The sequence below is a fragment of the Zingiber officinale genome, chromosome 6A (genome assembly GCF_018446385.1).
Source record: "Zingiber officinale cultivar Zhangliang chromosome 6A, Zo_v1.1, whole genome shotgun sequence".
Classification (NCBI taxonomy): domain Eukaryota; kingdom Viridiplantae; phylum Streptophyta; class Magnoliopsida; order Zingiberales; family Zingiberaceae; genus Zingiber; species Zingiber officinale.
Genome location: NC_055997.1, coordinates 106,017,061 through 106,029,345, shown reverse-complemented (window position 1 = coordinate 106,029,345; position 12,285 = coordinate 106,017,061). Strand labels below are relative to the sequence as shown.

At 37.3% G+C, this 12,285-nt stretch overlaps 2 protein-coding genes across 2 annotated transcripts; one reads left to right on the top strand and one right to left on the bottom strand.

The window, feature by feature from the left end:
* The first annotated feature begins 2,319 nt into the window (after positions 1-2,319).
* On the top strand, positions 2,320-10,496 carry LOC121997259 (conserved oligomeric Golgi complex subunit 7-like). Its single transcript, XM_042551582.1, has 10 exons — positions 2,320-2,682; positions 3,110-3,199; positions 3,319-3,438; positions 3,527-3,628; positions 3,759-4,006; positions 6,964-7,109; positions 7,735-7,933; positions 8,080-8,725; positions 9,571-9,903; positions 10,080-10,496. The coding sequence occupies exons 1-10, from the start codon at positions 2,398-2,400 to the stop codon at positions 10,359-10,361; spliced, it is 2,451 nt and encodes an 816-aa protein (XP_042407516.1). The 5' UTR covers positions 2,320-2,397; the 3' UTR covers positions 10,362-10,496.
* A 289-nt stretch (positions 10,497-10,785) lies between these two features.
* On the bottom strand, positions 10,786-11,958 carry LOC121997260 (phospholipase A2-alpha-like). The gene is made up of 4 exons (XM_042551583.1): positions 11,609-11,958; positions 11,434-11,479; positions 11,208-11,333; positions 10,786-11,108 (listed from the first exon to the last, which is right to left on the bottom strand). The coding sequence occupies exons 1-4, from the start codon at positions 11,735-11,737 to the stop codon at positions 10,927-10,929; spliced, it is 483 nt and encodes a 160-aa protein (XP_042407517.1). The 5' UTR covers positions 11,738-11,958; the 3' UTR covers positions 10,786-10,926.
* Positions 11,959-12,285: the final 327 nt, after the last annotated feature.

Sequence of the window (12,285 nt, the reverse complement as noted above, 5' to 3'; positions counted from 1 at the left end):
AAATATTTCTTATTCGGGATTCCCCATCTAAATCAAGCACAAGTTTGAGTTCCTACTTTGCATGCGACAAAAATAATTACTCAAACCTTCAGCATCTCCATCCCCTAACCTCAACCTTCTAGCTTCTGAAATATAATTCCTACACTTTCTCTCATCAAATGTCAAATTCTCATAGCCTCCAGCCTCAACTACAAATGATTGAAAACTTTTGCTTAAAGTTATTCCAGCTTGATCATTTAGCTCTAATTTTCTCTTTATAGCTGAATCCAATACTTTATTACATCTAAAATGTCGTGACTTTCCCGGGCTCAAGATATGATTATGTTTAAGACATAAACTAGTTATCACAAAGTTCTCATCATTTCGAATAACAACATTAACCTTAGCTTTGCAATTCATCTTAGCAGAAGGTCGATGGTATAAAATATTTTTTGCTTGAGATACTTTCCCACCATTTTTAGCACATCCAATAGAGAAATATTTTTGCTTTCCATCATCTCCATTTCTATCACCTAATTTGCAAATACCGAAACTAACATTCTGAGCATAGAAATTATAAAAAGTACGAACTTCTTCTTCAGATGAAAATGTCATTCCAATCTCAAGAATCTTGACTTCATTTACACTAGATGGAGATGAGTCTTGGTTTGTAGGATCATTGTTATCCTTTATCTCAATTAAATCAATTCTTTCTGCTTCTATGACACTTTCTTCACCTACATTTATTTAAAAAAAAAATACAGGACCAAAATTAATAGAAAATAGAGACAAAATAAAAAAACATGAAACAAAGTCCCTCTAAGACAAAACAAAGCTACAAAAAGTATACAGACCTAAATGACCTTCAATTCTTCACCCGATTCATATAATTTGCAAATAATAGACTAATTGCAAGCATAAAACTAATTTACAAACAACAATAAGTCAAGGGCTTTCACACAAAGATTCTACATTAGATAAACTGAGCAATGAAAAGTTATAAGGCGAAGAAAGAAATACTTGCCGGAAAGTAATAATAGCAACAAGCCTTGATTGATTAGAATCAGAAACAAAATTCAACAAAAAAAAAAATCCACATATGAGCATGAACATTGAGGTTGTTTCATTTCATATCTACATGAGGATCGGTGAAGTGCAGAGATGAAAAGAAAAAAGTGTGTTACCCAAATTGCAACTGACAATGTAGTGCCAAGTCTGTCCGTACTCGATATCGACCTCCTCCCTGATGTACTCTCTGAGGTCCTTCTCCAACCTGTGCTTCTCGAATGCCTGATTTTACACACCACCACAAAATAGAGTTAGGGCACGGGAGGAGGGGTCGCGACAAAATGGAGGAGGAGGAGGAGTAGAGTTAGGGCATGGAGGAGAAAAAACGGAGGAGGAGGAGGAGGAGGAGGAGGAGAGTTAGGGCACGGGAGGAGAGGTCGCGACAAAACGGAGGAGGAGGAGGAGTAGAGTTAGGGCACGGAGGAGAAAAAACGGAGGAGGAGGGAAGTTAGGGCACAGTTGCGAAAGGGGAAGATTATTACGGAAGGCCAAGTCTACGATTTTTTCTTTGAGTTGGACTTGGCTACATCAGCTGCCACCTAAGTCGCTCAGCGAATTCGCTGAGGGAAGTTGCTGCGAGCATCATTACTCAAATTATAATGGTGTTAGATTTTGAAATTAAGTAGCATTATGATTTATCGATATCAAACAATTTTGATAGACAATTGAACAAATATATTTTTTTTTACTTTTAAAATTTAGGTATATCAAAAATATTAAAATATTGAATAATTTTGATATCAACTCATACTTAGTATTTCAAAATTTTGATATATATTTTTTAAATATCAAAATTTTTTATAATATATCATTTAATATAAAATTTGGAATATGATACGTGTACCATCCCTATTCAAAGGTTGTCCCTCGAGCATTTTTTACATTGACTTGGATAGTATATATCAAGACTACTATACATACTATATAGATACATACACCATTCATATTAAAAATCTATACCATATCAAAATTTTTATTATATTTATTATTTTTTAATATTTCAATATATACTAAAATATTGAATAATTTTTTTATAAATTATTTATTTATCTAATTATGATTTAAAATTTCATTATAAATTTTTAGGATGACCTTGATATTAAACGATTTCAGGTCTTTAAAGTCCGGGCCAACAGGTGGATCAGGTCTGAGTTCTGCATTGTAAAATCTGCCCGATCAGATCGGATTGTATCAGGCCGGGTCGGGTTTACCCTGCCCGTTTGACATCTCTATCACATATTTCGACTTCAGAAGACGAAAGAGCTTGCCCGGTCTGGCTCGGCCCATTTAACAGCTCTCACATAACTGATAACCGGACTAGAGAAGACGAAGGAGCGACGGAGAAGAGAGATGGTTGTGGATCTTGGGGAGTTCGGGGAGGAAGTTTTTGATCCAAAGCGATGGATCAACGAGGCGTTGGAGTCGCGCCACCCTCAGGATCCTCTCGATCGCTTCCTCTCCGACCTCGAGGAGAACCTCCGCGCCTCCGCCGACAAGATCGCCGACGCCCTCGACCGCGAAAGCGCTGACGCCCTTCGCCGAGTCCCTCTCGCTTGTCGCGACATCCTCCGCCTCCGAGATGACGCCCTCTCCGTCCGCTCCCTCGTCTCATCCATCCTCTTCGCCCTCAACAAGGTCCTTTCTATCTCCCTCTCCCTTTCCCCAACTCCCAATCTCATCTCCACTCTCCTTCCATCTATGCAATTCAGTCTTGTTGGTAAACAAACGTGGAATTTACTCATCTTTTACTCTTAGATCTCGAGCTGCCTATGTTATGCGTGTAATTGTACGGTCTCCTTTGAATCTGACGATTTCCCAACCGCAGTGCATTTGATTTAGAAAATCTTCTAGTTCTCTTTCTCCCTTTTTCATTCCCGAAACATTTACATGACATAACACAGCAGCGTTTCAACTGAGAAATTAAGATTTAATTCCAGTGGCATCCATACATCTTGCACTTACCATTCAACTTATTCAAAGTTTAAATTGGGTGTAAAATTTTAATCTTCCTTCACCTGTCATAAAATTGGAGTTTAAACTGGTAAGTCAAATTTGATGGCAGGCGGAGGGTACTTCTGCCGAGTCTATAGCCGCCATTGCTAAAATTGACATTGTCAAACAGCGGATGGAAGCAGCATACGAGACATTGCAGGTAAAGCCTTATGCTCCAATTATTTTATCTCGTATAAGCAAGTAAATACATACTCTAATCGTCTGTATCACACATGCAATTGTCTGATTAGATTTGTCGTTCTTTTTTTAAAAAAGTAGGATGCTGCTGGCTTGACCCAATTAAGTGCGAGTGTGGAGGATGTTTTTGCAAGTGGGGATCTTCAGCAGGCTGCAGAAACCTTGGCCAATATGAGGCATTGCTTATCAGCTGTTGGTGAGGCAAGTTTTATTTCTTCCGTGGTTTGCTTGGTTAAACGTAGTTTTCTCTTGGATGACATTTAACTTAGAGGAAGGATTGTGATCTCAGGTTGCAGAATTTGCAAATGTGAGAAAACAGCTTGAAGTGTTGGAAGATAGGTTAGAAGAAATGGTTCAACCACGAATATCTGATGCTCTTCAAAATCGCAAGGTCAACCCTTCTCTCGTCCTTTTATATGAACGATGTCTGCTTATTTCTTGTTGAATTTCTCTAGCATATACCTCCTACCTAATGTATGTGAGACACTGACTTGTCTTATGCGACACTTATATATTTTAAGGTTGAAGATGTTCAAGATTTACGACGAATACTTGTTCGTATTGGAAGATTCAAATCTTTGGAATTGCAGTATATTAAAATAGGAATCAGGCCCTTGAGAAAACTTTGGGAAGGCTTTGAATCAAGACAGCAAGTTAACAAACTTGAATTGGAAAAACACCGTGATCAAACTAACTCTATTTCTTTCTCTAGCTGGTTGCCAAGTTTCTATGATGAGGTTCTACTATATCTTGAACAAGAGTGGAAGTGGTATGTTCTTTATTCTTCTTGAACATTTTTTTGCTTGACAAGATTATACTTGTTTGAACTTCTGATATTGATGATTATTTTAGTTACAACTATTATAACATTATTATTTTTTCCATCAAAAAGGTCAAAAAATGATTTTTGAAAACAAAAATTCAAGGAAATTACAAAGTTTGATAGGTGATTGGTCAGTTTATCAGCGTATGAAGCATAATATGTTGGTAGTTTATGGTAGTTCAGACCAAAAATCGAAATTGACACCAGATTAAGATCTTGAACATTGATATATTTATAGTAACCACCACTAGTGACATAGGAATCCTAACTTAATGCTAGGTATATGAGAACTTCTTTCATTTGTTGCTTCTAGATCATAGGATTAGCTCATTTAATTGTGTTACTGTAAACAAAAAATGTTTGCTTTGTTGGAATATACTAAAACTGAATTATTTAGGATTTACTAAACTCTTAATAGGAAACTATTTCCATCATCTAGATGTTGTAGGATAGTTGTAATCAATGATTGAAATTCTGTTCCGTGTCGTGCGGCATAGATGATTTTTACCATTCCGTGTTGCCCTACCGTTCTGTGCCAAGTGGCACGGATGATTTTTATCGTTCTAACATAGGGGCAAAATTGGCACATCACGCATGATAATTTCACGTGCGTCACGCGACAAAATGAATCGAGCACACGCGTTGCATGACAGAAGGAATCAGAATCATGACAGAAGGAATTGAATCAATTCCTTTTGTCGTTTGATTAATAAAAAAATACTATATAAAATAGGCGAGGCAGCAGTCAAGCCAACCGACGAGCGATTAGTAGCATGGAGGTAGTGGCGAGGTGATGACGAAGCAGCAGCGAGGCGGCAGGAGCATAAAGCTAGTGGAGGCATCCCGGAGGCGTCGCCGAACGACTCCGACGCCCGTGATCAAAGCGTGCCGGAGGCGCCTCCGACCCCTCTTCACATATGCCCAAGATGTCTTGGAGGCATCCCGGACGCCTCTAACCATGCTTCACACAAGTACCACGTCTCGAATACATTGCAGGCGTCGCGGGACGCCTCCGGCCCCACCAGAAGCATCGCCGGAAGCGTCTTGTGATGCCTTCGGTGCCGCCGGACACGCACGATGTTTTTGTTCTTGTTACACGATCGAAATTTAAACCTTTTAATTTAATTAATTCAAACAATTCCTAACTTTAGTGTGATATTTCGAACAGATTTTCATAAACCCTAATTAAAATTTTCTAATAAAATATATAAAAATATATTTAAAATTTTAATTTTTTAAATAAATTTTATTAATTAATATTTTGAAAATTTTTTTGTTTTAAATTTTATTTAAAAATTCCAAAAAAAATTCTAATAAATTAGATTTATATTCTGATAATTTTTTTATTATTTCCTTTTTTTACTGTTTACTGTTTATTTAATATTCTGATATTTTTTACTATTTAAAAATATATATTATTTAAATTAATAATTAATTAAATGAATAAATAGTTAATTTATATAATTATTATATATAAAGTAACATTTTTGTGTTAATTTATATACTTATTATAGATAATATGTTTTTTTTTTATTTTAGAATTAATTTGAAATTTGGATCATGAATATTAATATATTTAGCTTTTTAATTTTAAGATTCTTGCTTCCTAAAATATGAAATATATATTTTTGTCTTATATATCTGTACCTTATTTGCCTAGGAAATATTGCTTCCTAAGCATATGAAACATATTAATTTTAATTCGAGTTATTGAATAAAAAAATTACTAAAACTGCATCGACATGACACGATATGATATCGAAACCGTATTGTTTCGGTCGGGGATCGGAACCTCGACATATGTCGAGATTTTTAACCTTGGCTATAATGCATGACTCAGACTAGAGGGGAGGGCAAAATAAGTGGTTGCCTAAAAATAAAATTCTAAAACAACAACACAAACAAACAAGTTGATCATTGTTGAGTAAGGTGGTCGTGTGTGGATTCAATTGATCATGCCAATATTTGTGCAACGTAAATGTATGATAAAATAATAATAATAATAAAGATAATGCTAATAAATGATTTTATGTGGTTTAGAGCCCAACTCTTACTCTACGACCCATTGATTCATTGTGAAGAACTCGAGCCTGTTTACAAAATGATCCTAGTGTGAGCTCCAGCTTTGGTGTTGGTTGTCTTAAATTTAGCTTCTAATTGATGGCTGAGGCTCTGAACTTGAGCTTCGGTCAACATGTAAATGACAATGGAACTTTGTCAAGGCTTGTCCATTCAAGTTTTTGTTGAGGGATTATAACTTATAAGTGATAAATATTCTTTTGAATATCGTTCATAAACATCATGGAAATTCTTCAAGTTATATGCTTTATCCAAGGGTTTATGGTTCAACATAAATATTAATATCCTTATTGAATGCTATACCTATTTTCTCCTTGGTATTTTATTCATTTGGTGTGTTTTATACTATACTTAATACTTTGAATAGTTGGTAACGATAGCTTGTTATTTTCTTGGTCAGAGAAATTTAGGCCCATTCCACATGAAAACCACATTTCCTGAATTAATCTTGTATATTAAATGTATTGCCTAGACCATTTAAGAAATTTGGCCCATTTTCCTCCAACATTCATAATATTGAACCTGTTTTATCTATTAATTCAACTCTATCAAATTCTGCCTGCTTTGACAGTGTGATTACCTTGAGCTAAAATTCTATATTGCTATTGCCAATACTAATATGCATAATTATGTGGTCAATCATATCAAAATTGTCTTTGATGCTAATCTTAGAATGATGTTACATGTAGAAAGGAAAGGTGTAACAGAATACCAAAAATCACTTGCTCCGTTTGATACACATGCATTGATAATCTTAATTTCTGATAGTTCTTAAGGGAACTAAATTTTGATGTTGGTATAGTCTAACAATGTTTAACTTGCAGGTGCATGAATGCCTTACCTGATGATTACATATCTCTTGTTCCGAAACTGTTAATGGAGACCATGTCTGATCTTGGTGCGAGTTTTGTGTCTCGTGTCAATGTTGCAACTGGAGATGTTGTTCCTGAAACAAGATCATTAAACAAAGGTTATGAATATAAACAATACTAGTCTCCTTGTTATTGTTTTAAAATATTTCTAATTAAATGCATGCCCATCTGATTAGCATTGGCCAGGTTTTGCAACTTGTGAATTTTCTTGTATTGTTCAAATTATTTATTCTCCAAGTAGAAGCATGACATTTAAGTATTTACAGAATATCTGATGCAACACTAGATAGATCTCATATTAGAGGATCGGATAAAAGAATTGAATGTTTTTTATTTTCATGAATGAATAGAGTAATGGAGTAATGAGACGAAGACTTTGGCATCTTTTTTACTGCCCTAATTGGTTAAGATAATTTCTAATAATTGGATTCTTATAGATAGATCTGCCTTTATGAGTAGTGCTTGGTGTGTTGTCTGGTGACTTGAGTTAAACTCACCTTGTCTATTTATCTATGTTCAAAGGAGGTTTACAACTAGCAATATCATTATATGTTTGGGAAGCTCCACCAACTATCAACCATTTCTTTTAGTTTTTTTTGATGGTGATCATCATAATCATGATCAGCATAGTTGTTGTCTTTATTGTTTTTGATCTCCATACATCTTGCATGTGGACTTTTCGTGCATGCTAACAACAATACATATTATTTTAAAAAAATGCAGGTATAATAGATATCCTTTCTGGGGACATGCCAAAGGGCACCAAAGTTCTACACAAGCATCTTGAGTCTCTTATTGAACTACACAACATGACGGGAGTTTTTGCAAGGAATGTTCAGCATTTATTTTCTGAATCTGATGTTCAAGTTCTAGTGAGAACTCTGAAGGCTGTTTATTCTCCTTATGAAACCTTTAAGCTGAAGTGCGTTCTCTAAATCTTGTGTGCTTTACCTTTTTATACCTTTGCTTATGCTTGTAGCTAATGCATATCCTTGTCAAATGGTGAGTAGCTGCTGCCAAAGTACATGCTAAAGTAGTATCTCATTTACAAACTTGATTGTTTTTTAGGTATGGTAAGATGGAGCGTGCTATTCTTTCTAATGAGATTTCTCGGTTAGACATTCGTGGTGCTGTTGCACGAGGTCTGGGCGCACAAGGTATAGAACTCAGTGAAACTGTCCGAAGGATGGAGGAATCTATTCCACAAGTTATTATGTTTCTTGAAGCTGCTGTTGAACGATGCATTAATTTCACTGGTGGTTCTGAGGTCCATGAGCTTATTTTGGTGCTTGATGACATAATGTTGCAATATCTTTCAAACCTCCAAGATACACTAAAATCTGTGCGATCCATATATGGGGTTGATAATATTTCACAAAGTGATCAAAAGAAGGAAGGAGCAGCACACATTGCCGATATGGTCTCTGAGGAGGAGGAATGGTCTATTGTTCAAGGAGCTTTGCAGATTCTTACAGTTGCTGACTGTCTAACTAGTCGTACATCTGTTTTTGAAGCTTCATTACGAGCAACTCTGGCTAGAATTGGCACAACTCTATCAATTTCTGTACCTGGGTTAAGTTCAGACCAATCTAATGAAGCTAATGGTGAACAGAATGAAATGGGTGTTGCTAAAAGGGCAGGTTTTGATGTTGGCACTCTGCGTCTTGCAGATGCACCTGATAAAGCCAGGAAGCTTTCGTATCTCCTTGAGCAGGTATTTTGGTTTTCTATGTTTTTTCCTCTTATTTTCAGTAGTTTTCCCATCGGATGACCCAATATATATTTCTTTCAATTTTTTTTATCATCCTAATAAGTATTTTGTCGTAATTTGAACAAACTAAATGATGCATTTTTTCTTTTAATATTTTGGATTGTCTGTGACAGTTCAATATAATTTTGTGTTAGGCCTTTTACTGTCAGCATACACTGCTCATTGTGCTTATATTTCACTGGCAAAGTGCATATCATACATGAAATATGGTAAACTCATATTTTATGCTTGTGCATATGATGCACAAAACATGGTAAAAAAATATCATATTTCAACTTGTTTTATGAGATTCCACCAAACAAAGCGCAAATAGGTACTTCCATTTCTATGATGTTATATACTATGCTACTCCTGAGTGATACAGCCTTGTATTTGTTAGCCAAACTACAAATAACTGGGACTCATGGGTAATATGTTGTTGTTATAGCACTTTAATAAACAACATTAAATTTTTTATGATTTTTTTTTCTAGCTATTATTGTAAGTGAACATCTTTATGAACAAACTTGATACTCTGCATAATCGTCTAGGTTTATTGTCTATCTCCTTAGCTCTTTAGTAGATCAAAATTTAACTATTTGTGTAAGCTCAACATCATTTATAGTTGAGCTCAGTAAAAACCCAAGCTTATTATTGTTGAGCTTGCCTACTTTTCTAGCAAACAAACTTAGACATAGTGTAGCTTGGCCTGGCTATACTCACTTTAAAGACCTATTCTTAACTCTAACATGTAGCATTAAGATAGTTTAGGTGATTGTTACTTACAACAACATTGTTATATGTTGCAGTCCAAAGATCCACGATTTCATTCCCTTCCTATGACATCCCAAAGGGTTGCAGCATTTTCTGATACAGTTAATGAGCTTGTTTATGATGTTCTTATTTCTAAAGTTCATCAATGTCTAAGTGATGTGTCTCGGCTGCCAATTTGGTCGTTAGTGGAGGAGCAAAGTTCCCGTCCACTCCCAAGCTTTAGCGCATACCCACAGGCCTACATCACTAGTGTTGGAGAATATCTTCTTACTTTACCGCAGCAGTTAGAACCACTAGCTGAAGGTATCTCTACCAGTGAGTCTAGAACCGAGGAAGCTCAATTTTTTGCCACTGAATGGATGTTTAAGGTAACACTTCTGATCGTTTATCTTATGTTTTATTTTTATCATAAGATTCAAAAATTACATGGATTTTTTCAAGCATGGAATGTTTATCTTATTGTTTGTTCTTGGAAATTCTTGGCTGTTGTTTGGAGGAGAAATTCAATTCAAAGCTCACATAATGTGACTTTTATGCTGTTTAGGTGGCTGAGGGTGCCACTGCCCTTTTCATGGAGCAACTAAGAGGAATTCAGCACATCACTGATAGAGGTGCTCAACAGCTATCAGCTGATATCGAGTACTTGAACAACGTCCTCTCTGCACTCTCCATGACCATCCCCCCATTCTTGAACACATTCCACGTCTGCATCTCAACCCCAAGAGACCAGCTTCCTGATCTCATCAAATCAGACAGTGGGAACCAGCTCGATATCCCCACAGTTCATCTTGTGTGCAAGATCCGTCGCATATCCTTAGACCAATGATTTTGAGTAATCCACATTGCTATGAAAGAACCTGTCCATTCTTACATATTATGCTTGAACCTGGGTTACGAAGGTTTTTTTTGGCCGCTGCTGTTACTTTTTCCATCAAATTTTAGACAACTTTGATTTTCTCTAGCTTATTAGGGCCAATATGTATTCATCTTGTTTTGCTTCCACTAGCCTACATGACCCAGATATCATGGTCCTGTTAGTCTATCGAATCACGCTTGTAAGTACAGTTTGCATTCGACCTGAACTCGTCTACGTTTCAGGCGAGGCACTCCTACCATCTGTCATGAAGGCATTCTCCAGCTTTTCATTGATTGCTTGGTAACATGCTATTTAATTGACTGGAGATTTAGTTGCTGCAATTCTCCAGCCAATTAAGTTACCAGCCAATCAATGGGACAATGAATAATCAATCGCAATGAGCAGCAGCAATTAATATGATACAATTGATCACCATAATGCAACAAACAACAATCCCAACATTCACTGCGACGCCCATGCGCAGTGAAGAAAGCCTCCATTGTTTTGGGCCACATGGCCACCACTCAGCGAGAAGTCATGGGTTGTGGATCACTCTTCTGGCCAACAGCGCCGCCTCCAATAGCGCCTCGACGAGATCCGCCACCTCCTCCACCGAGCACTGGTTCCCCTTGAACGTCGCCTGCCCCGTGCCGGACGCCTTCACCTTCTCGATGCACTCCACCATCTGCCCGTTGCACTCCTCGTCCAAGTAGTCATCTGCCCACTCTCCACTCAATTAATCAACCAAAACCATACGACGAACACGATTACATTTCACTTAGAAACAAAAAAGGATTCGAGCAAGAGCAATTTAACTGTTCTTGGACCCGATGCAATCGTCGTGCACCATGCAGCAGGCGTCCAGGGCGTCGCAGGGCTTCTCGCCAGGGCACCCCGTGTAGAGAATGCCGCAGTACTTCCCGTATCTCAAGAAAGGCAGCACTGCCAATTGTGACAAAATTGTTCAACGATCACTGCCTATTCGACTCTAATTTAGCTTTTTTTCTATTATTATTAATTTTTTTTTAATTTATCCCCTTACCAGTGCAATGTTGAGATTCACACGTCCGGCTGCATTGTCTCACGCTCTGCGGAACAAGAAAGAAAATTAAAAAAAAAAAAAAAAAAGAAGAAGAAACAGAGCATTGCTTTGTTTCAGAAGGAAAGAGTACACGCGCAGCAACTTCATGCAAAATACTGGAATACGAGAGATTGACCTTGTCGATGGCTGCGTTGGCGAACTGCATCCCGACGTTGAGCGCGTTGACGGAGTAGAGACTGATGTGCGACAGCAGCAGCAGCAGCAGCAGCACAAAAAGCCTTGAAAAAGACACGGAAAGCTTCATCCTTTCCAGTTTCCCTCCACCAAAATAATCTGCTTCAAGATATTTTGATGCTCAGAAGGAAGGCGAGACGCGATTAGCTATATAGCAGAGCAGGAGAAGAGGGAAAAAGAAGAGAGAACAGAAGCTGCTCCGCTGTCCTGTTGGCAATCCTCCCCGTGACTAGCAGTAGATTCGCTGCTGTAGCTCTCCAGTCGCCATCCACGTTTTAAAACCCTGAGTCAAAATTTCAGGGCGTTGAGTCCGATCACTTCAACTGAACGATTAAACAAATTAACATCTAGATCAATCTGACTCTCTGTTACACGTATGCAATCATTTCTATCCTTCTGAAAATTTCATGTAGATGCTAAGTCAGATACCATGCATGGACAACATCCACATCAGTTGCCATAGAGTCCTTGTCAAGCATCAGAATATGACAAAATGTCAAAGTTCAAGTGAGAGGTTGCTTGTGGGGATGAAGGTTATGTACCAAACTGGCCTAGAAAATATCTCAGTGACTGGGCATCATTTCGTGCGCTCATCGGTCCTGATTTCTTTATACTATC